The 25,241-nt window shown below is 44.3% G+C and overlaps 1 protein-coding gene across 1 annotated transcript in view; it reads right to left on the bottom strand.

Moving 5' to 3' along the window:
- The window catches only part of CLPTM1L (CLPTM1 like), a 358,381-nt gene that overhangs the window by 23,691 nt on the left and 309,449 nt on the right, over positions 1–25,241 (bottom strand). The window contains 3 exon segments of the mRNA XM_029589936.1: positions 11,757–11,872; positions 24,787–24,831; positions 24,914–24,969. Coding sequence (XP_029445796.1) covers positions 11,757–11,872; positions 24,787–24,831; positions 24,914–24,969 — 217 coding nt within the window.

Below are 25,241 nucleotides of genomic sequence, written 5' to 3'. Positions count from 1 at the left end.
TACCTGATAATCTCGTTTTCCTTAGTGTATGCAGATGGACTCAAAACAAGTGGGTATAGTGTGCTCGTGCTAGCAGTTGGAGACGGATCTGACGTCAGCACGGGTACATATACCCCCGCAGGAAGTGCAGCAATTCAGTAATCTTCCTTGCAAAAGCTTTATGGATATATGTGTAACTGACCGATCGATTAAATGAACAGGATTACCCTGACCGATTGATAGTAGCAGGAGACCGCCAGTGTTCTCAACCGGAAGGCGTCGACACCCGGCAGGGTGGATGCCCTATATAAGAAAACATGGCTTACCGTGAGTCGGTGAATCCCCATGTATACCGGCAGCCGGGCGGGATGCTGAGTCCATCTGCATACACTAAGGAAAACGAGATTATCAAGTAAGTAATCTCTACATTTCCTAGCGTGTAGCAGATGGACTCAAAACAAGTGGGATGTACAAAAGCTACTCCCGGACTGGGTGGGAGGCTGCCCGAGGGCCGTTCAGGATTGCCCTCGCAAATGCTGTGTCCTGCCTGGCCTGGACGTCCAGACGGTAGAATCTGGAGAAGGTATGGAGGGAGGACCACGTTGCCGCTTTACATATCTCTGCCGGCGGCAGCATCCTAGTTTCTGCCCAGGAGGCCGCCTGCGCTCTGGTAGAGTGAGCCTTGACCCGTAAAGGTGGTGGTTTTCCCGATTCTACGTAGGCCGCCTTGATCACTTCTTTGATCCAGCGGGCGATGGTTGCCCGTGAGGCCGCTTCCCCTTGCTTCTTCCCGCTGTGAAGGACGAACAGGTGGTCCGTCTTTCGTACTGCTTCTGACATTTCCAGGTATCTGGACAGCAGCCTGCCGATGTCAAGATGGCGCAGTATTCGACCTTCTTCCGACTTCTTCAAACCCTCCGTGGTTGGCAAGGATATGGTTTGGTTGAGGTGGAAGTGTGAGACTATTTTGGGTAAGAAGGAAGGAACTGTGCGAAGATGGATAGCCTCTGGAGTGATTCTGAGAAACGGATCACGGCAGGACAGCGCTTGTAGCTCTGAGATGTAGCTCTGAGATGCGGCGTGCTGAACATATGGCCAGCAGGAACACCATCTTCAAGGTTAACAAACGGAGGGACAGGCCTCGAAGGGGTCTGAAGGCGGGTCCCGCTAGGAAATCCAAAACTAGGTTGAGGTTCCACAGGGGTACTGGCCACTTTAGTGGCGGGAGAATGTGTTTGACTCCTTTCAGAAAACGTGAAACGTCTGGGTGTGTGGCCATGCTGTTGCCGTCCCTCCGGGGACCGTAGCAGGATAGCGCTGCCACCTGAACCTTCATGGAATTGAGGGACAGACCCTTCTGAAGTCCATCTTGCAGGAAATCCAAAATGATAGGGATTTTGGCGGCATGTGGATTGGTGCCTTGAGTTTCGCACCAGGCTTCAAATACTCTCCAGATCCTTATATATGTTAGTGATGTGGAAAACTTGCGCGCTCGGAGGAGGGTATCTATTACCGGACCAGAGTATCCTCTTTTCTTCAGTCTAGCCCTCTCAATGGCCAGACCGTAAGAGAGAATTGAGCTGGATCCTCGTGGAGGATGGGACCCTGCCGCAGCAGGTCCCTGTGTGGAGGCAGGGGTAATGGATTCCCTGCCAGTAGTCTTCTCATGTCTGCGTACCAGGGTCTTCTTGGCCAGTCCGGGGCCACTAGAAGAACTAGGCCTCTGTGCCGCTGAATCTTGTGTATAATGGCGCCCAGCAGGGGCCATGGAGGAAAGGCATATAGCAGGATCCCCTGAGGTCATGGCTGTACTAGGGCATCGATCCCCTGGGATAGAGGATCCCGCCTGCGGCTGAAATATCTGGGTACTTGAGCGTTGGACCTGTCCGCTAGTAGGTCCATGCCCGGCGTCCCCCACTGATCCACAATCATCTGGAAAGCTGTGGGGACAGCTGCCATTCCCCCGGGTTTAGGCTTTCCCTGCTGAGGAAGTCTGCCGTGGCGTTGTCCTTCACGGCGATGTGGACGGCGGAGATGTCCTGGAGATTTGCTTCCGCCCAAGTCATCAGGGGGGCTATTTCTAGGGATACCTGTTGGCTTCTGGTTCCATCCTGTCGGTTGATGTATGCCACTGTGGTGGCGTTGTCCAACATCACTCTGACCACTCTGTTTCGAAGTCTGTGGGCAAATCGCAGGCATGCTAGCCTCACTGCCCGTGCCTCTAGTCGATTGATGTTCCACCCTGACTCTTCTCTGTTCCACCGCCCTTGGGCGGTGAGTTCTTCGCAGTGTGCTCCCCATCCGTTCAGGCTGGCATCTGTAGTGAGCAGGGTCCAGGTTGGGGAGGACATTCGTGACCCCCGGCTCATGTGGCCGGGCTGTAACCACCACCGTAGCTGATTCTGCACTCTGGCTGGTAGAGGTAGGTGTACGGTGTAGTTCTGTGATCGTGGGCTCCACCGAGATAGAAGGGCGCATTGTAATGGTCTCATATGAGCCCGCGCCCATGGTACCATAAGGCCGAGGACCTGTAGGTAATCCCAAGCTGTGGGCCGGGTGGCGCTCAGCAGGGCCTGCAGGCGATTCTGGAGCTTTGATCTCCTCTTGGAGGTCAGACTGACCTTGTCTTCCTGGGTGTCGAATCGGACTCCTAGGTATTCCAGCGACTGAGAAGGCTGCAGGGAACTCTTGCTCAAGTTTACTACCCATCCTAGGCTTTCCAGAAGAGCTATAACTCTGTTGGTTGCCTGGTGGCTCTCCTCCGGTGACTTTGCCCTGATCAGTCAATCGTCCAGGTAGGGATGGACGAGGATTCCTTCCTTCCTGAGGGACGCCGCCACTACTACTATGACCTTGGTAAAGGTCCGCGGCGCGGTGGCTAACCCAAAGGGTAAAGCTCGGAACTGGAAGTGTTGGTTCAGGACTTTGAAGCGCTGGTGATCCCGATGGATTGGGATATGCAAGTAGGCTTCAGACAGATCTAGGGATGTGAGAAACTCCCCTGGCTATACTGCATTCTTGACAGACCGCAGAGTTTCCATGCAAAGCTGGGGACCCGTAGGTGTCGGTTGACAGACTTGAGGTCCAGGATGGGCCTGAAAGTGCCCTCCTTCTTGGGTACTATGAAATAAATGGAATAATGTCCAGAATTTATCTCCCATGCAGGCACTGGGATTATGGCTTTTAGGGAAAGGAACCTCCGCAAGGTAACCTCTAGTGCCGCCCTCTTGAGGGGTGAACAAGGAGATTCCACAAACTTGTCCGGTGGGAGCCGAAGAAAGTCCAGGTAATACCCTTCTCGGATGATGGCGAGGACTCACTGGTCCGAAGTAATCTCGACCCACCTGCGGTAGAAGAGGGTTAGCCTGCCCCCTATGGCTCGGCTGATTGTCATTGTGGGGTGCGGCCGCGACCGGAACCAGAGCCGGTTCTCCTCTTGTTGTGCTTAGTCCGAAAGGACTGATTCCTGGCCTGAGAACGAGGTGCTTGGTAGCGAGCCCTGTAAGGGTTGAAGCGCTGAGAGTTTCTACTTCTGGATGGCCTAGGAAAAGGGCGCTGGCTCCTCCTTGACCTGTCTTCTGGTAGACGGGGTAATGGAGAGGCGCCCCATTTATTGGCCAGTTTCTCGAGGTCGCTGCCGAACAGGAGGGATCCCTTAAAGGGCATTCTTCTGAAGCATGTCTTGGAGGAGGAGTCGGCCGACCAATTACGTAGCCAGAGCTGTCTCCTGGCTGCCACTGAGGATGACACTCCCTTGGCTGCCGTACGGACTAGGTTGGAGGCTGCGTCAGTGAGGAACGAGAGAGCTGATTCCATCTCTTCTCCCGGGGTGTTATTCCTAGCCTGTGATAAACAGGAACGTGTCACCATGGTGCAGGTCGCAATTCGTAGGGACATGGCTGCCACCTCAAAGGCTTGTTTCAGAATGGCGTCCATGCGCCGGTCATGTGCATCCTTGAGGGCTGCCCACCCCTCCACCGGAATGGTGGTGCGCTTCACAATTGCGCTAACTATGGCGTCTACCTTGGGGCACGCCAGCAGCTCCTTGGTTGCCGGGTCTAAGGGGTACATGCCAGACAAGGCCCGACCCTCTTTGAATGAGGCCTCCGGCGCATTCCATTCCAGATCGATTAGCTGCTGTGCTGCTTGTAGGAGGGGAAAATGGTGAGCCGTTTGATGTAGGCCCTCTAACAGGGGGTTCATTCTAGGTTCCCCTGGGGTGTCATGGCCCGGGATAGCCAGCTCCGACAGGCATTGAGAGACCAGGCCTGGGAGATCCTCTTTCAGAAAGAAGCGTCTCATGGTCCGATATGGTTCTATCCCCGAGGGAAGTTCTCTCTCCTCAGGGGGCTCGTCGTCTTCCTCAGAGCAATCTGAATCCCCATAAGTGGGGCTTCCAGGTAGCGAGTGGCCGTGCCTAGGTCTTGAGGGTCCAGGGGCCGGGTCATTCGGTACATATGGACCCGTTCGGGGATCAGACTGCATTCTGACAAAGGCATGAATCCCCTTGAATAATTCCACCCAGGAGAGCGAAGCAGGATCTGGCCTTAGGGGCACCAGGTCTCTCGGGTTCCCTGGCTGCTCACCGCGGCCTGCTAGGTCCGGGGTGTTCCCTGAGGAACTGGCAAGTGCGCTGGGCTGGGACCGGTCCTGGCCTGGAATTCCCAGGGCCTCCTCACATTGGGCACATAGGGAGTCTGCTTCCTCGCTCTGTGTGGCTCTGAGGTTGCATGCTGAGCAGAGGCTTAGAGCTCTTATGCCTGATTCTGGAGGTGCCGGCTCTGCGGACGCATGGGCTCTCTTACGCTCCATCTCGTCTGTTATCTTCTCCCAGCTGGGGTCTGCGCTTTGTAATATGTGCGAAAGATGTGCGCCTGTCCACACTCGCTTATCAACGGGCGCTAATCAACGGGCGCCTATGAGCGTGCGCTTATTGAACGTGCGCTTATTGAACGTGCGCTTATTGAACGCTGCTTATTGAACGCGCGCTTATTGAACGCGCGCCTATCAACGTGCGCCTATGAACGTGCGCCTATCAACATGCGCTTAGCAACGGGCACCTATGAACGTGCGCCTAGCAACGTGCGCCTAGCAACGTGCGCCTAGCAACGTGCGCCTACCAACGTGCGCCTACCAACGTGCGCTTAGCAACATGCGCCTACCAACGTGCGCTTAGCAACATGCGCCTATCAATGTGCGCTTAGCAACGTGCGCTTAGCAACGTGCGCCTATCTTAGCAACGTGTGCTTTTCAACATGAATCCAGGTGACTTCTATCGAATATGCGCCCAAGTATTTTCGAGCGCCTAACATATATGCCTGAGCGCTAGAGCACGGCGACGAACCAGGGCAGAAGGCGACGGCGAGCAGGCAGGCAAGATGGCGACCTCCTTGGCGGGTTGCCACATAGGCAGACTCTGCTGATCCTCGCTTCCTCGGAGACCAACAAGTAAAGATGTACGCCTTACCTTTTCTTCGGCACTTCCCGGCTGCAACCCGGGCGGTCTCCGGCTGCGGGGGGAGAGGGTGATTACCATCACCGCCGCGCTCAAGGAAGTGCACCCGCTGCCTCTAGGCCGCGCCCGAACTCGTCTCGCTCGGGGGACAAGTCCTCGCCGGGACCGAGGCTGCCTCTAAGCCGCGCCCGAGCCCTTCTCACTCTAAGGCTAAGTCCCTGCCGCGAGTCGGCCACTGGACCGAAGCTGTTACCTCCGAGGGACCACGGAAATCGCCTCGGGAAACTCAACTGGGGGAGGGACCGAATGGTATCACCGCAGGAGTGCGGGGCTCGTCTTCAGGTAGGTTTCTTCTATGAATTTAGTCGTAAGAATTTGGAAAAACGCTCAGCGAGCGTGAGGTAGCTCCAAACTGCTTTGGTGACGGAAATTACTGAATTGCTGCACTTCCTGCGGGGGTATATGTACCCGTGCTGACGTCAGATCAGTCTCCAACTGCTAGCACGAGCATACTATACCCACTTGTTTTGAGTCCATCTGCTACACGCTAGGAAAGGAAAGTTTTCGAGTTCTGGTATGAGTCCGGAGGGATTGCTTCTCACCAGGCATCTGTTGCTCAGATTCTCTCTTTTCTGCAGAACGGGCTAAGGGTTTGGCTTACAATTCTCTTCGTGTTCCGGTAGCAGCCCTTAGTTCATTTGTGGGACCCATGGATGGGACCCCTCTGGCTTCTCATCCGGACGTTACCCGTTTTTTGAAAGGGGTAAAGCATTTGAAACCTCCGGTCCATAATCTGTATCCTTCATGGAATCTTAATCTGGTTTTACGTGCTTTGTGTGGTCCTCCATTTGAGCTGCTGAAGAATTCTACGCTCAAGAATTTAATTCTAAAGACTGTGTTCCTAGTCTCTATTTCTTCTGCTCGCAGAATATCGGAATTACAAGCTGTGTCTTGTAGGGAACCCTATTTGCGTTTCATGGATTCAGGGGTCTCCCTGACCACGGTTCCATCTTTCCTCCCAAAAGTGGTATCCTCTTTCCACCTCAATCAGTCAGTGGAGCTACCAGCTTTTCAGGAAGAAGTTTCTAGGGAGCTACAGCGGCTCGATGTTAAGCAAGCTCTCCTTTGTTACCTGGAGGTCACCAATGATTTTTGTCTTTCAGACCATCTGTTTGTTCTCTGGAGTGGCCCCAAGAAAGGACATCAGGCCTCGAAGACCACTATTGCTTGCTGGTTGAAGGAAGCAATTGTTGCTGCTTATATAGGTTTGGGGAAACGCCCTCCGGACAGAGTGAAAGCACATTCTCTTCGTTCTCAGGCAACTTCCTGGGCGGAAAGTCAGGCTGTGTCTCCTCAAGAAATTTGCAGTGGCGACATGGAAGTCACTACATACCTTTGCGCGTCATTATCGTTTAAATCTTAGACCCCTGGGATTGGGTTTGTTTGGCGACAAGGTAATTCGAGCAGGGCTATCTGGGGCCCACCCTATATAGGGAAGCTTTGGTACATCCGACAGTCTGGACTGATCCGGGTACGTACAGGGAAATGAAAATTATTTCTTACCTGCTAATTTTCATCCTGTAGTAGCACGGATCAGTCCAGACGCCCACCCACTCTTTTCGGTAGCAGATTTCTGGTCCAATATCTTGCTTTTTCAGTACAGTAGCCTGCTCATCGGTGGTATAACAAGATTTCAAATTTTCTCGAAAGCTTCAGGGTTTGCATTTGCAAGTTTTGGACTACAGACAATATATGCCTCAACGGCAACTTGTATATAGTTCCCTATTTTGGTTGGGAGTTTTTTGCTTGATCCATTCATCAGTTAGTTCTGAGGTTTTTGTCCTGCTTTGATATTCTTAATACAGATGGGATGCGGAGGGTGCTCATGGGTAAATCTGAGCGCCTCACAAGTTTTTCTTCTGCCTCGCTCTGCTGGAATGGGGATATAACCCACAGTCTGGACTGATCCGTGGTACTTCAGGAATGAAAATTAGCAGGTAAGAAATAATTTTCATATAATTTCTCTAAGGGTGACTTTAAAAAAAAAATTCCCCTGCAAATGATTGATATTGTATCAAGGTAAAAGACATTTTCTCTGACCCTGTACATACTGAAACATTTATTCTTGATAAATCATCTCAGGGTTAATCTTAATTCTAACTGCATGGATAAGGTACATAGCAATGTTTAGTTTTGAAACAGCTTTAAATGGGGTAACATGCTTGTGTAATGATACTTAAGATGTTTTTCTACTATATATTCTTATTTCTATTATGTAATAAGTTATGTTTTCCCTGGTGACTTTATTGACTTTAAACATGAATACATAAAATAAGGAAAATTATAAAAAAAAAACTGGGTGCAGGTGTCATTTTACAGCATTTTTTTGTATATGTAGATTTATATAAACTTCTTTTGTATTTGCTTTATATAAGTTATTTAAATAAACATTGTATGTTTTTGTAATTGTTACATTAGTGTTCCATGACTTATTTTTGTGTGTACAGTGTGTGTATATAGAACTCTTGATTATATATGCTTTGCCTTTTGTGTTTATATCTATCTATCTATCTATATATCTATATATAGATATATAGATAGAAAAAGGTGCCTCATCAAGGCACCTTTTTCTTCTGCTACTGCCACCCGTTCATTCCCACCTTTTGATCCTTGCCGCCCGACTTATCCCTCCCGCTACTTTCTCTTCCCTTCTCTCCCCCCCCCCCCCCTCCTCACTCCCCTGAATCCAATCATTAATCCTAATGTCTTATACAATATTTTACGGCATGGACGTCTTGTAGTTTTTCTCGCATTCAGGTTATAGTTGTGGCCTGAATGCGAGAAAAACTATAAGACGGCATGGACGTCTTGTAGTTTTTCTCGCATTCAGGTTATAACGTTTCTCAACTGTTCCAAAATGTCCTAATGTTCTGATTTGCTACGTTCAATGTGTTCTGATTTGCTAATGTTTTATGTTCCTTGTAATTCGCCCCACCGCGACAGTTCTGTTACACTGTAAACCGGTATGATCTGTATACTTTACAGGAATGTCGGTATATAAGAATTCAAAATAAATAAAAAAAAATATATATATATGTATATATATGTATATATATATATATATATATGTATATAGATTGTTAGAAAGAGAAAGAGCACGAGAGAGATTTGTCAACAAAGAACAAAGGCATCAAGGAAGATCTGAAATCATAAAATATATCTGAAAAGGGAGGAATTTGGATTCTTTTGTAGTGAGCAAAAAGAAATAGATCTACTTTTGGGATATACAAGGTACCTGTGATCCAAACTGACCATGGTCAAACACAGGATGCTGAGCTTATTGGACCTTGGTCTGACATAGCATGGCATATGTTAAGTTCGTATGCTTTAAAAACACCTTGGAGGACAGACAGCCCAAATCTAGCATACTAATGGGAGGCCATATTTAGTTAAAACGATGCACATTTTTAGATCAAACTCCATGCTGCAGCTTTTAAACCTCCTCCAGGGAGATAAAACTTAGACTGGCAACCAAAATTGCCATGACCGTAACATGAGGGGTCTTGTTTACCCTTTTAAGATCAAAGCTGCCTTTGATCTTACCCACATGTAAATGGTGAGTTGTCATTGTGCCCGATGTACTGAGTTCAAAAGAATAGCTAGGTGAATTTCTATAAACTTGAATCTTCTTCAGACAGTAGGCGGAAACAATCTTGCAATCGAATGTATAGACTGCAGATTCATCTTTACAGGCGTGCAGCCTACAGACAAATGTTGGCAGGATGATTAACTGATTATGGTGGGAGCCTTATAGGAGGTATATGTTATAAGTCAGTAGGGTTTGGTACTTACCAGCTCTGTGAAATGAAATAACTGTCACCCAAAAACCAACCTTCCAGGTCAGGTACCTCAGTTTACAAGAGTTCCAAGGCTCAAAAGGGGTTTTAATCAGCTGGGTTAAAACCATGCTGATGTATCATGACACAGTGGAAGGCTTCATTCATTTGTACCCTGAGATGTGTTTTTGATAAGTTAATCATTTGGGCTTAGATTCATCATTACACTATAAATATAGCGGAATGATGAGCCGCTAAGAAAAAAAGGGGCAGGGGGATAATAGTGTGTACCCGGCCACATCGTGGCAGTGAGTTTTCACCTTCCGTAGTTGCAGCACAGCACACACTATTGCCCCCATAGCGACACCATAAAAGGTGGTCTTATTTCTGGTGCTACTGCTGGCGATAATGTCAAACATTATCGCACGCAGCGGTACCGGAAAACATCTTTTTTTCCTAATCCCAAACCCTGCCCTAGCCCCTCCCCTTTCCCTCATTTAAATTTTAAAGTCGCAATGCAGTCGCTATCGTACATGATAAGGCCACATTGCGTTTTAAAGAATGACCCTCTTGGATATGAAAATACATGAAACTCTAGTTTACATATAAATATACCATGATAGCTATACACCTGGTGAAAACTCATTGAACTAATGCAAGGCTAAAAGACAGTGCACAATACTGGAGGTATAGTACTCCTACCACAAATCTGAGAAAACTTCCTTCCTGTGATTTGTGTCTATCTGAAGGTGAGTGTAGGCCTCCTTGAGATCCAGTGAACATAGCCAGAACCCTCCATTTAAAAGTGGAAGGAAGGTGCCCACAAAAATCTTAAACTTTTCTCTTTTCAGGAATTTGTTCAAGGCCCTTCGGTCTAGAATGGGTCTGAATCCACCAGTCTTTCTGGAGACCAGGAAGTACCACAAGTTAACACCACACCCTCCTCTCTTGTAGGACCAATTTGAACATTTCACCAGCAAGATTGAGGAAATTCCTAAACTATGTCCTCTTTTTAATGGATTCATATCATCTTTTGGGCAATTTGGAGGGTGCATCAACAGATATAATTTGTAACTATCCCATATCTTCTAGAGGACCTAACTGTCAAAGATTATAATAGACCAATAGTTTGTACAAAACCTCAGCATCTCCCCTATAGGGAAGAATTCCAGAAAATACAGTGAAACATTGGCTATCTCCCTGACTCCAAGAAATTGAAAGGCGATGCTGTTGGGCTAGGGAGGAGGAAGAGACAGGATGCTGGGTACTAGAAGGTGTTGAGAACCCTTCCCTCAATCTTCAAGCTCAGTGACCCCCCCTTCCTTCCCTTTAAATTGCAAGGGGGTCCAGTTCTGGCTGATTCAGCCTGGACTCACACTCCCCTAGGGTTAGCCAATCGGCCAATAAAGCTCTGCTAACCATACCCTCAGTCAAAACAGCAAAGTTGACCCAAGTTAGAGAGAGAGCACTATCTTTGGCAGGACCATTATTATGGAACACATTACCCCTGGAATTAAGACTAATGAAGGACTTAAAACTCTTTAAAAAAGGCTTAAAAACATCGCTCTTCAAAAAAGCATTTCACAGTGAGGTAGCGGAATAACAACACATACACAAAGCAAGAAGTCAACAAGAGAAAAAAAGCAGAATTGCTTATTTATATTATTTTCTCACAATTAAGTATTAAATTAGAAAGACAGCTAATCATAAATGGTAACCACACCCATTCCCCATTTAAAGTATATGATTGAACTATGTAACCGTATAATAATGGCACCCTATGGATAATTGAGAAACCACATATTTGTGCCTGACTGTAAACCGTTGTGATGGTGCTCTACTATACGACGGTATAGAAAAGTTTTAAATAAATAAAAAACAGAAAGGGAAAGGAAGTGAACTGTAGCAGCACAGGAAATCATGCTGTAAAGACTTTACCAGAAGACTCCTGAAATTTAATTCTGTGTCCCACTAATGACAGTGAATCTGTCTTCAGAGAAAAATTTATTTTTTGTAGGGATCAGAAGACCTTTACAGTACTTTTTAAAGGTGAAATTTAATTTGGCTTGATTTCTGAACTTCTCTTTGCCCTTCTATATCTTTTTCTGGGTTGATATGGACTCTTGGACTTTATCTTGCCAAGGCTTGGGGACTTCACCTTCAAACACAGCTATGTGAAGAAATCCAAGTCCTGTCAGCTCTGCCAAATGGTATTTTGGTAGGTGCTTTTTCTCTGCAAACCTGTTAGTGGCTTTAGAAATGTCAGAGCTGAGTGACTGACTACCTCCTGAAGGATATGTAGAACTGACTGGGAAGGTTAAGTGCGGCGCTGAAGAATATTTTATGAAATACTGTATATAATGAACTTCTCAAATACCTGAGGTATCTTTACCTAAGCTCTGGTATGTTGGATACCTCTCTTTACAGAGTCACCACAAAAGAACTAGAAAAATGTCATGTTGAGAAGACTGTGCAAAAACACTTACCATCTTTGGTAAAGGTATATGAGAAACACCACATCATCTCTAAAACATGCTAGCCTATGGGAAGTTGGCATAGTGATGATAAAAGCAAATATATCATCAATGAAAGTGTTGAATGCCTGCAAAATATCAAAATTTTAATCTGTCAATCATTTTTACTAAAATAAACAAATGTTAAAAAACAAAGTAATCCATGTAGTGGGTAATTTTCAAATTGATTTCTGCACGTAAAACAGTGGTTTATGCACAAAAGTGGTCTTCCACAAATTGCTCGCTGGGGATTAACTTATACATGTATGTCATGTTTACATTTAAGTTTACCTGGACTGAATGGAGAGATTCCTGAGGGCAGTGTTAGGGCAAGGTTTAGATTAACACGTATAATTTTCGGTTTTAAAAAATATATAGTAAATTTCCAGGAAAAATTTGTGCATAAATTTTAGGAGGTGAAACTTTGGGGGATAGATTTGGTGGGATAATTTTCAAAGCAGACATGCATATAACTCCACTTTGAAAATAGTTTTAACTTCGTGTATTTTTGTTGACTTTTTTTTTACGTAGGTTGTTTGAAAATTACCCTATGTAACAATTAGATAATGCTCAAAATTCTTTATAAAAATTTGAAAATTAATAAAAACATTTCCAAACTATCTAGAATCCTACAACTATAGAAACATGGAGCATATAAACATACTATATAAGATTATCAAATATTTCTAAAAAACAAAATTTTTTCAAATCATACGATAAGAACCATAACAAATGGTGCAAATGCAAATTTTTGGGAGGGGCAGGATCAGGAAGGTGTTTGGGCGGGATTTAGAAAAATGAGGGGCAATATCGCACCATGTGATAGCATAATGCATGCTATTGCACGGTTTTAAAGCTGGAAATAACTACACCTTTTTTTTCCTGGCGCTAGGTTGTGCGAATTGCCCGAAATGGCCATAATGCAATTCGCGATAAGTTTTTTGAATTGCATTTTGGCCATTTCTGGGCTTGGGAAGAGAGAGAGAAGGAGTGGAGTGGAATAGAGAGAGCGCGCCTCTGGGGACAGCCTCACAGCGTGCAACTATTTATATCTCTATAGGCGGGCCATCTAATAGGTCGAGGTGAGGTATTGGTGGTGGTTTAGGGGCCAGTTTCTCATGTAGAGAGACGAACGAACAGCACAGTACACCTTGGTGAACATTTGACGTCATTTGGAGTGAGGAAAGTCTCACAAAGATGAAATTTTGTACTATGTTCTCTCACCCTAGCTTGATGGTACTCAGTACAAAATGTCATCTTTGTGAGACTTTCCTCACTCCAAATGATGTCAAATGTTCACCAAGGTGTAACTGTGCTGTTCGTTCGTCTCACTCTACATGAGAAACTGGCCCCTAAACCACCACCCATACCTCACCTCGACCTATTAGATGGCCCGCCTATAGAGATATAAATAATTCACTACTATGAGGGCCTTGTAGATAGGCGCTCTCTCTCTCTACCCCCCAGTGCGAGATGCAAAAAATAGGAATTATCGCAGAGTGCGATAAGTTTACCGCACCACGTGATACTACCAATGTGAAGCGCCTAAACATGCCTCTTTTTCTTAAGATGGGCGTTATCAATGCGTTAACACAGTTTGATGAATCTAGGGGTTAGTTAGCACTTCAGCATGTAAAGAAATGATTTATATACTAAATCACTTGTATGAGTTTAAAAGGATTTTCAGTTGATTTAAAAATATACCCAACTTCATAACTGAAAATTTTGGTTGCACAGAAAAAGATATTTGGAGATATTATGAATTTGTGTGTAACCTACATGCTGGTCATGTATATATCTTTAGGCCCTGTTGTGCAATGAGTACACATGTAACCTGATATTAAAACCCAATTTAAACAGAAATTAAAATCGAATTTAAACCTGGTCTTAAAATCAGGTTGTTGTGTGTATGCGGAAGATTATGCACACTGCTAAAAATTTACCCCAGCTGTCAACACCCAGCAAAAAATATGAGCAGTGGCCACAAATGATTAATAGAAATCTAAAGATAATTAAATAATTATAATTTAATAAGTTATAAAATAAATTATATTTATAAGTATTCAAAATATACATTTTGAATGAATGAGTACATGAACAACCAACCACCAAATGAATAGTTTAAATGAAAATAAATAGGCTAAATTGCTAAACTATCACTTAAAGATGATTTTAAATAGATAGCTGTCTATTATTTTAGTTGATTGTTTATTAAGAGATACTAACAAATACATAACTGCACTGTTCATGTAGCATACCTGGAGCAAGCTGCCCATCCTGCAGTTTGTCTAGCTCTTCTGCACTGACATCAAAACTGGGCAAGTCTGTAAATAGATATCTTGGAAAGCAGAGGAAGTACTGCATATGCTGCTGCAGCTACCTCCCTGCCTTGGGAAGCATTTGCAGTGTGTGACCCAACTCCGGACTCTGTTCACGTATGCAGGAACTCTGACACTGCAATCAATGGGAGCCTCTCTAGGATTACTATCTAACAAAGTGTTGGCTGCATGGACTGCAAGACTCCATATGATACCGATAACAAAGGAGGAGGATATTAAGTGTATAACCCATTTCTAATCAGTCAAAGCAGTTGCATAAGATTCTAAAAGTGGGCTTTGAACGTTCAACAGTGATATTTTTGGCCATATTTTACATGTTATCTTTTTTGTCCTGTATATGTTGTTTTGAATTTGTTTTGTGCCCTTTAGCTATAATAAGATTACTTAGGTTTCATCTCAATGCAGGCAATTTGCCAAAACATAGCCATGTTGGATATTTATTAATTTATATTTTTTTATTTTCACACTTTTATATCTACATTAAACTCATCTTTGGTTTAAATGTTTAGCAATCTGACATTCATATATTAATTTTCAGTTAAATTATTCCATATGTTTTTTTTTCCTTTCATATTTCGGTTTCTTATTTTCAAACCACTCACATTGTTTTTAGTCATATGTGGTTGGCTAGCCTCTCCTTTGTGTTTTTTGTTTTTTTTTAATAACACCTAGCAAACCAAGCTTACTGTAAGAAATAAGCAATTTCTCCCAAATACAGGAATTGCTTAAATCTTATGTAAGTATATTTTTGACCATACAAAGTATCACAAAACTATGATGGCTATAGGTCAACATATGCAGTTATTAATCCTGCTTTAAGGTAGAAAAGCAAAGTGGTTTACTTGTAACTGGTGTTATCTATAGACAGCAGGATAAATCAATGTTTCTGCTCATGTGCAGCTGGTACCACAAAGCCTTGAGCTGCAAGGCCCCCCTGAGTCATGTATTGAAGCTAATGTAGGAAAAATGTTCAGCTCCAAGGGGAAGTGGGAGGCAGTTATGTGTGACCGATTTATGCGCATGTTCACAAAAAAAACATCAGTTAAAAGGTAATAAACTTTGCTTTCTCCATGGACAAGCAGGATGAATCAGTCACACATGTAGGACTAAAGGTTATCTTTAAGTCCCATATTCACACTCTCCCCAAGAAAACCTACATAAATGGGCATTCGGTGGGAAAGAGTTGAATAAAAGATTTACTTAGTTTTTAAAAACATTTCTCAGTACTATTGACCAAATTTACCATTGTGACAAGAATAAGTATCCAGGAAAGAGAGAGAAATAAATGTATATGCTGTAATCCATGTAGCAGCTTTACCTATTTCTTCAGTAGAAGTAGCACCAAGATAAGCTGTAGAGAGAGGCTTGTCTTGTAGCAAAAGGAGATACAGTCTGAAATCCAAGTTATAATTGCATATTTTGTGACTGTTAGTCCAGGACTGTTAGGGTCAAATAAGTCAAAATAATTGGACTCCTGTCCTTGAGTGCCATAAACAGGGTAGCTTTTCTAGATATCCACAATGAATATGAATGGAACATTTATTTTATATTCTGCTTTTTATCCACTTCAAAGCAGACTACATTCAGGTACTCTGCATATTTTCCTGTCCCCAATGAACTCACAATCTAAATCTGTACTTGAGGCAATGGAGAGGTCTATTGACGGTTGTCCCCAATGTTGGAATATCCTAGTTGCTACTATGGAATCCAGGGACCATTTGTGTGGTTGGAATTGAGACTGAGTCGATCCGCCACTACATTGTGAATGCCTGCCAGATAAGTGGCCCGGAGAAACATTGAGTGTGTCAGGGCCCAGTCCCAAATTTGTGCAGCTTCTTGACAAAGGAGATACGAGCCCGTACCTCCCTGTTTGTTGATGTACCACATGGCTACTGTGCTGTCCGTTTGGATCAGAACAGTATTGTGTGAAAGGCAGTCCTTGAACGCATGCAGAGCATAACGTATAGCTCGAAGTTCCAGGAAACTGATTTGAAATGTTGCTTCGAGTTTTGTCCAAGTACCCTGGGTTTGGAGATTGTTTATGTGAACTCCCTAACCCAAGGTGGATGCATCTGTAGTTAAAGTTATCTGTGGGACTGGTTGCTGGAAGGGAAGGCCCTTGCGCAAATTGTCCTTGTTCGCCCACCAAAGTAGACATGAACGTAGCTGGTGGGTTACTTGAATTGGTGAGTACAGTGGTTGAATGGCTTGGATCCATTGTGATCTTAAAGTCCATTGAGTTACCCTCATGGCTAACCTTGCCATAGGAGTGACGAACTGTGGAGGCCATGTGGCCTAGCAAGGTTAGAAACTAATGAGCTGTTGCTTGTTTCTTTGAGTGAATCGAATTTGCCAGTAGTTAAATTGTGTCTGCCCGATGCTCCGGTAGAAAAGCTTTTGAAAGTATGGTGTTCAATTCTGCTCCTATGAATTGAAGCTGGTGAGATGGAATGAGATGGGACTTTTGATAATTGATGAGAAAACCCATGGAATGAAGTAGAGTAATTGTTCAACTGAGAGAAGCCAGAGCTCCTTGTTGAGATTGACTTCTGATGAGCCAGTTGTCTAAATAGGGAACGACATGGACACTTTCTTTGTGTACGTGTGCTGTTATTACTGCCAGACATTTGGTGAAAACTCTGGGAGAAGAGGCAAGTCCGAATGGTAGTACTCTGTACTGGAAATGTTGATGGCCTACCATGAAGCGCAGATACTTGCGATGAGGAGGAAATATTGGAATGTGAGCGTAAGCGTCTTGAAGATCCAAAGAGCAAAGCCAATCTCCTGTTTGAAGAAGTGGAAGCATGGTGCCTAGAGAAACCATCCTGAACTTTTCTTTCTTCAGAAATTTGTTGAGATTTCTGAGGTCTAGGATGGGACGTAGGCCTCCATTTTTCTTAGGAATGAGGAAATAATGGGAATAGAATCCTCTGCCCTGCTGAGTCCAGGGCACCGGCTCTACAGCTCTGGCTCTCAGAAGGGTGGATAATTCTACTTGTAATTGAATTATGTGGTTTTTGCTTAGAGAAAGAGGTCTCTGAGGAGAATCTCTTGGAATTGAGAGGAAATTGAGTTGGTAACCTCGAGATATTATTGCAAGTACCCATTGGTCTGTTGTTATTTGTAACCAATGGTTGTAAAAGGAGGATACTCCACCTCCGACCGGAAGCTCTGGATGAGGATTGGAGAGATGGCTTCAGTCTCTGGGAAAGGCCTCAAAAGCCAGCAGCCGGTCCCGTCTGTGACAGAGGTTGAGGCCTAGCCGTCCTAGGTTGTCTGGGCTGAGCTCTTTGCTGCGGCCTAGAAGATCTGCCCCTTGATGTTGGAGGGTAATAACGCCTCTGTCGATAGAAGGGCCTTCTAGGTTCTTTTCTTTGAGGCCTACGAGTTGACTGTGTAGCTGGATCCTGCGGAATCAATGAAAGTTGTCACAGGGTTTCTGTATGCTCTTTCAATTGAGCAACTGCATCTTGTACCTTGGAACCAAAGGTTATCGCCAAGACATGGGAGGTCAAGTAATTTTTCTTGGACTTCAGGCCTGAGGTCCGAAGCTTTAAGCCATGCCCAACGTCTTGCACTTAATCCAGATGCAACCACTCTAGATGCTGTTTCAAAGCCATCATAGGCAGCACAGACTTCGTGCTTGCCCACCTCTAGTCCTTTATGGATAGTTGCCTGGGCTGCTTCTTGATGTTGCTGTGGCAATGATGGTATAAACTCTTGCATCTGTTTCCACAGATTTCTTTGATATTGAGTCATGTATAATTGGTAAGAAGATATTTTAGAATTTAACATGGCTCCTTGATAAACCTTCCTTCCCAGGGAATCTAATAATCTGTGATCTTTTCCTGGGGGAGTTGAGGAATGTGGTCTTATCCTTTTCAACTTCTTTTGCGCAGATTCTACCACCACCTTTATGGTGTGGAAGCTGTGACTTTTGGTAGCCAGGAGCAGACTGGATGCTCCCAAAGCCGATGTTGTAGGTCCAGAAGGACGTCATGGACAGGTACTACTTGCTTTGGAGGGTCCACAAATTGGAGAACCTCCAACGTTTGTTGCCTTGAATCTTCCTCTGTCACCAAGGTGAAGAGTATGGTGTCCACCATATCCTGGATGAAATCTGTGAATGATAAATCCTCCGGTGGAGATTTTTTCCTTGGATCTGGAGGTGAAGGATCTGACATGAAATCTTCAGATGAAGTATCTGTGTGTCCTTCATCCCAAGTATCATATGGATCTTCTCGAGGAGGAGATATTGGAGAAGATCTAGGCAGACGAGGAAGCCCTGAAGGACCTGGTTGCGGGTCATCAAGGAGTATCCTTTCAGGCTGTTCTTTCCGAGGCTTGGGAGGAAGAGCACAGACTACCTCGCCAAATCTCTTCATTATGAGTTGATAGAGTGCTAATTCTGGATGTCCTGGGTCCCCAGGTGTGATTGGCATCGATGGTATCGGGGCCGGGTATCGAAGATGGCGCAGTATCATCGATGGTTGTGCCGGCATCGGTGTAGGCACCGACTGAATCGGCATCGGTGTAGGTACCGGCATCGGAGTAGTCGGCAATCGGCGTTGTCCACCCGGCCTTCATTGGAATTACCGGCATCAGTGATACTACCGGCATCGTGGAGGCACCGGCATTGGCGAGGCGCCAGAATGGGCATCTGCTCCTTTAAGGGCCTGGAGCAAAAAACCGCTTGCCGGATAAAATCCGACAATTCCTGTGGAACAGCTGGTGCAGGCAGAGCAGATGAACTCGGTGGCGGCGTCGATATTACTTCCACAGAGCCTGTGGAGATTCAACTACTGGTGTTTTGTCGCGAGGTGAGGGCCCCGGCGTCAAGGGTAGTGGTGTTTCTGAAGTTTAGCCGCTTAGCGGTCGGTTCCTCCTCGGGACAGAAACTGCTGCTGGAGTCAACGTGTGTCGATGTCTGTGACGGTGTTTCGATCGGTGTTCGATCACGGACCTTGTCGATGCAATCGATGTCGTTGGCGATGGATGGTCTCCCGACCCCTATGAATGATGTTTTTTCAATATTATTCATTTTGAGACTCTGGCCGGAGACAATTTTGTTGATGTTGAGGGAGAAGGCAAAAGCTGTAGATGGAAAAGATGTTCCATCTTCTCTTGGCGAAGTTTTCTTCCTTTCGGAGTCATCTCTGCACATTTAGGGCAGGTTGTGACATCATGTTTGTCCCCCAAACAAAGGACACACTCGAGGTGTGGGTCTGTAATGGACATTGTCCGATTACAGATAGGATATTTTTTAAATCTGGTAAGCATTTTCAATCAACAGCCGTCGATGAAATGAGAGAAAAATTATGAGAAAAAAAAGTTTTTACTCAAGGAGTAAAAACGAGACTATGATTACTCACCAGCCGGTGGAAATCTGAGATCTCCCTTGTGGGAGAAAATGAATGAGAAATAAATGACTTTCTAGTCAGCAAACACTGTGAGAAAACTCACAAGGCTCCTTGCTCCACGATGCCTACAGCAGCGCGGAAAAATGAAGACTGAAGAGAGACCCCTGTGGCAGAGAATATCATGGCATGCTGGGCATGCTCAGTGTCCTCACAGGGCCAGTCAAAAGTTTCTAGAAACTTTGACAGAAAGTTTTCCGTACCAGGGCTCCATCAATGATGTCACCCATATGTGAGGATTAGCATCCTGCTTGTCCTGAGATAATGTGAAGATATTGGTTTCCCTTCTTCCTTATTATGGTGAGTACCTGCTGCACTAAGGTGAACCCTGACTGAATTTGTTTTCAAGATGGATTCAGACATGTAAAGAAAGTAGCCTGCTTTAGAGGGGAGCTAGAAAAAGATTTATATCTTTGTGACCATTTGGTAAACCGCTTCTACTCGAAAATGTAAGGAGGTCTGTTTGAACATTTCCCTGATGTAATTAACCCCTAAGAAACACTATCTGAACAGTTGAAAGAAGAAATTAATCAACATCTATGCTGCCAGAGCTAAGGAATGGTTGTTTGGATGAAGCAAAGTTTCTTGATTTTATGAGTCAAGGGTTAGAAAAGGATTCAAATAAATCGGTTCCCTTATGGACAATTAAAGGAGGAGAGGAAACCAGAGATGGTCTGGTCAGAACAGAGTTATTAGTATCATTGTACCGTTTACTCATTCAATTTTATCAAGCTCTTGGCTATGAGTGGCATTGTGGGTAGACATAAGAGAAGGCCCTGTCCTCCAGCATTGTATTGGGAGATTCCTCTGGAGCAGAATACTTGAATCTTGTTATTGAATTTGGTGGCAAACAAGTTTATCTATGGAGTACTCCAGCAAAGAAAGATGTCATTCGATACTTGCTCGTCTAGAAACTACTTATGAAGGTCGAGGACTTGGCTGATATTGTCCACCATTTTCTCAGAGAATTGTCATCAGATTGCCCCTTAAAAGCCAACAAGATATGAAGTTTTCAAATTCCTTGATTACCTCTAGTGAAAGCTTTATGAAGACTGGTTCCTTTGGGATTTTAATACCCTCTCAGATTGTCTCATAGTGAATCTGGTCACAGGGACAATATGCACTATTGAAGCCATACAGCAGAGCATTCTGAGGACACTGTGACAGTGGTTAATTGACTGTGGAATACTTTGCTCACCAAATCCTTTTTTCGGTCAGAATGGAGGAACAGCTTTGCTTGCTGAGAACTGAACAGGGCTTTGATGAAAACCAGCTGGAGCGATTAGATCAAATTAGATTTGGAGTAGTTTATGGAAAATCCCAGATGTTCCAGGAGTTGTACTATTGAATTTAATGCTTCTACTGTTGTGTAGCATGAACTGGCCTTTATTAGGCAATCTATGTATGTCTTTTATGTTTTTGTAAATGTGCTCTAACTACTGCTAGGCACTTTATGAACATGCAAGAGGCTGATAGGCTAAAACTTTAGATCAGAGAATAAATCTCAGGAATCATCTGTGATCTGGGTTATCTTTATATCTATATGTGTCCTTCAGATCTAGACAGTAAAGCCAGGCTCCACTCTCTAGCAGTAGCAAGATCATGGGTAATGTTGTCTTGAATTTTACTTTGTGTAGAAACTTAAGGCTTTGATGTCAAAGATTGGATGAAGGCTCCCAGTTCTTTTGGGGGATTAGGAAGTATTTAGAATAAGATCTTTTTCTCTTTTTATGGAACATGTTAGACTGCTCTTACATAAAGCAGGGAAGAATTTTTTCCTTAATAAATCTTATGGATTTTGAGAGGGAGGTTAATATGGGAAATGATTTGGAGGAATTTTTAGAAATCATAGCCTATAGCCCTCTTGGATTATACAAAGGACCCAAGAGTGATGCAATTTTAGGTCATCAGTTAACAAGAAAAGTTAGTCTTCCCATATTGGGATTTTTTTTTTGCCTAGAAACTGGCAAAGTTCTTTAAGGAGGCAAAAGACTGATCATGATTTTAAGTCAGGTTTCTTTTGTCTCTAGTCATGCAGTTGTGACCTTTCAATTTGAGGAGGGCAAGACCATGATTGTTGGGGACAACATTTTATGATAAAAGAACTGACCCTTTTTGGAAGATGGCTGGAGCCTTTTGGTAGTCATGTGAGGGTCTGATGTTAGTATGGATCAATGGTTCTATGAGATCCACTACCTCCTTGATTTTATTTCTGCTTAAGTTATTTCCTGTGCTAGGGACTGTGATGCTTGTCATCTGTGAGTTGCCCAGATACGAGTAGCCTAGTGCCAGGAGTGTCGAATCCAGGCCAGCGATGGTAGAATGACATCCGTCTAGGCCACCCATCTTTGGGTTGAGCCCTCTGGTGCCGGTGGCTGGCTAAGCATTAGTAGTGGGGGTAGCCCCCAACAGGAACAAGGAACCTGGAGAGGGACTAGGAACAGGAGCAAACTACGAATTCAGGAACCCTGGAATGAGAATGATCAGGAGCACAGTGTAAATTGAAGAGAAGATGGAAAATGCAGGAATGGAGCCACAGTACAAGAACTGAAGAGTAGGACCAAGCTCTGGTAACTAAGGGGTAGATTTTCAAACCGCGCGAATTGGCGTACTTTTGCTGGCGCATCAGGCGCAAGCAAAAGTACGCGGGATTTTAGTAGATACGCGCGTAGCCGCGTGTATCCGCTAAAATCCTGGATCGGCGCGCGCCGAGCCGCGCAGCCTACCCCCGTTCCCTCCGAGGCCGCTCCGAAATCGGAGTGGCCTCGGAGGGAACTTTCTTTTGCCCTCCCCGCACCTTCCCCTCCCTTCCCCTACCTAACCCACCCGCCCGGCCCTGCCTAAATCCCCCCTTACCTTTGTCGGGGGATTTACGCCTCCCGGAGGGAGACGTAAATCCCCGCGCACCGGGACGCAACCTGGGGGCGGGTACGGAGGGCGCGGCCACGCCCCCGGACCGCCCCGGGCCGTAACCACGCCCCCAAAACGCTGCGCCGACCGGGCCGTCCCCGACACGCCCCCCTCGCAAAACCCCGGGACTTACGCGAGTCCCGGGGTCTGCGCGCGCCGGTAGGCCTATTGAACATAGGCGCACCGGCGAGCAGGGCTCTGAAAATCCGCCCCTAATTGTTGAGACTGCTTCAGTATAAGAACACGTCTATACAGGAAACAAGATGGCTGCTGGGGAGAAGCGGGGAGCACAGAGCTGGGAGGTACTAGACAGTTCAAGTGGCTCACAGCGCCACCTGCAGGCCAGAGGAGCACTCAGCAGTGGATCTTCACAGGGACATTGGCTAATCTATCATGTAGATCTTCCCTCAAAACTGAGGCTTTAAGCTTGCTCATTCTACAGATACCTATACGTAACTCTGAGCCTCTAGATGTAGTATCATAGCCATTGTATGTGGATCACATGAAGTGTTTATCACATTCCTCTTCTGTTAAGCCAAAAAAGTTATCCTGCTTGTCTGCAGGAAAGGAGTCGGAGAACTTCTGTAACTGTTTTATAACAGAGTGCATATATTGTGCCATAAGGAGTTTAAAAATATAAATAAGTATATAGCATGATGTTTTCAAATAGTTTTTTTGCCAAAAGAGATCCAATATTTGTCTTTGCCTGGAAGAATGAGTTTTTGACTTTTTAGATTACTTTAAAGCAGACTAATACCACTGAATAGTTGGGCAGTTGATTTCAAAACTAGGAGCTATCTGAACCCAGTATTTTGTGTCCTGCTTTTTGCCAACAGGGATAGTAGTAATTGTGGCTTCTTAGATCTTCATCTGCAGTTTTCTTAGTATCTGAACTAGAACTACTACTGTATCTTTAAGAACATTTAAGATACTTCAAGAGTCCTAACATAGGAGTTCTAGATTCCCTTTCTACATACAAGTTGAAGGAACAGCTTCAGACATCTTATTGATGAAGACTGTGAGAGATCATCAAGAAGGGAAGTGCTCCAACTTGGAGGCAGAGATTAATCAAACAGAAGACCTGGAGAGTCATCAATATCAGAATCTAACTGCATGGATCTGTAATCAATGTGTAATGAGTGATCTGAGTCAGTTTTCCGAAAAGGAGAAGAAACATGAAACATTGGGGAATTTTAAGTTGTCTGCCTCTTTTAAGGAGTGCTCCTTGAAGCTTCCTGGTGAGATACTGGAGGTCATGTTTCTCCTTCAGAAGCTGAATAACTCCTATATTGCATGGTTAGTGCCATAGAGATAGATCAATGCCAGCTTCCTGGCACAAAAGAATTCTGTGGGCTTAATAAATGAAAGAATTCCAGTATAAATTCTACTGGTATAAAAATACTAGGCACTGAAGTGGAAGAGGTATCGAAGCAGATGGTACTGAAGCTGTTTGAAGCTTAAATAGATGTTGAACCAAGAGATTGTATATCATTTAATTAAAATCTTTTCCACAGATTACCCAGGCAATGATTCAGGAGCAGCTGTTGGGGATAGCACATCCTCCTGTATAAACAAATGGAGAGGAGGCAACCTTTGATGTTGAAAGCTCCATAAAATGAATGAGCAGAAGTGGAAGTTTTCAATGTTAAAAGTTTTGATGTTGAAAGATTAGGTGGTTTTGAATTCAATGTTGGGTTCAGAATAGTCTGGAAGATTATCCTAAAATCGTATTCTTCTAAATGTTACAATCCTAGGAGATATTTTAGAGCAATTTAAACAATTTGGAAGATCATGTTCAAGTCCTAGTCAATACACTCATTCAAAATGGTGATTACTTATAGATGACTCTCTATTACATGAGGGGAACCATTTAATCCCCGTGGTTATTTTATCAGCCACTGAGTGAAAAATGGAATCGGTTAAACTGAAAGTTAAATTTTTTTACAGAATCAAAAATAGGACTTCAGGCTGAGGCATAAAAAAGAAATGTAAAGCAAAAAAGAACTGAGGGAGTCTTGCAACTTAAGTAAGGAGAGACTTCTCCTAGACAGGAAATGTAGCCCTCTCATTATTAAGGTAAAGACTGAGGGAGTCATATGACCATGGTTGTGTGATGCTGACTGAGCATGAGCAGAAAGTCCTTCAAGGCTTTTTAGCTTGAGCTAATAAAATGTTCCGTTATTAGAGCTGTTGGATGATGTTACCCATGCGTGACTGATTCATCTGTAAGTTCATGAAGAATGTTAGCACATCATCATCATTTGAGCACTTGAAGTCATCCCTCATGACAACTATTTCTAGTGTTCATCTTAAAGTGGTAATGGGATATTTACTTACTTTATACGTGAATACTTTCCAAGGCAGATGTGCCACAGATTTCAACTACAAGAAAAGAAAATTGAGTCAAAATTATCCTATATATATAGCTGAATATTTGTAATATTAAGCAGAAATCACAGCTTACCTTATAATTAACAAACAGCTGGGGCAACATAAACAGGAATCCAAAAGCATACACCCCTGAAAGAAAACAAAAGATGTTTTAGGATAAAACAGTAGGCATGTGTATTTGTTTGAAACAGATTGGTAAAACTCAACAAATACGTAAGTCCATTTTTGTTTCATTGATGGACCCCAAAACAAATGGAGAGCGCCCATGAATGTAAATCACTAATCCTTTACCTATTTCTTTTCAGCAGCACAGTTATTCCAGATTATAAATCCACTGGAGTAGGAATTTGTGTTTATATAATTTTGTACTTAAAATTTTAAATTCACTTTTCCTGTTTTTG

This window comes from Rhinatrema bivittatum, chromosome 2 (assembly GCF_901001135.1).
Source record: "Rhinatrema bivittatum chromosome 2, aRhiBiv1.1, whole genome shotgun sequence".
Classification (NCBI taxonomy): Eukaryota; Metazoa; Chordata; class Amphibia; order Gymnophiona; family Rhinatrematidae; genus Rhinatrema; species Rhinatrema bivittatum.
This window is presented reverse-complemented; position numbering and strand designations above follow the sequence as displayed.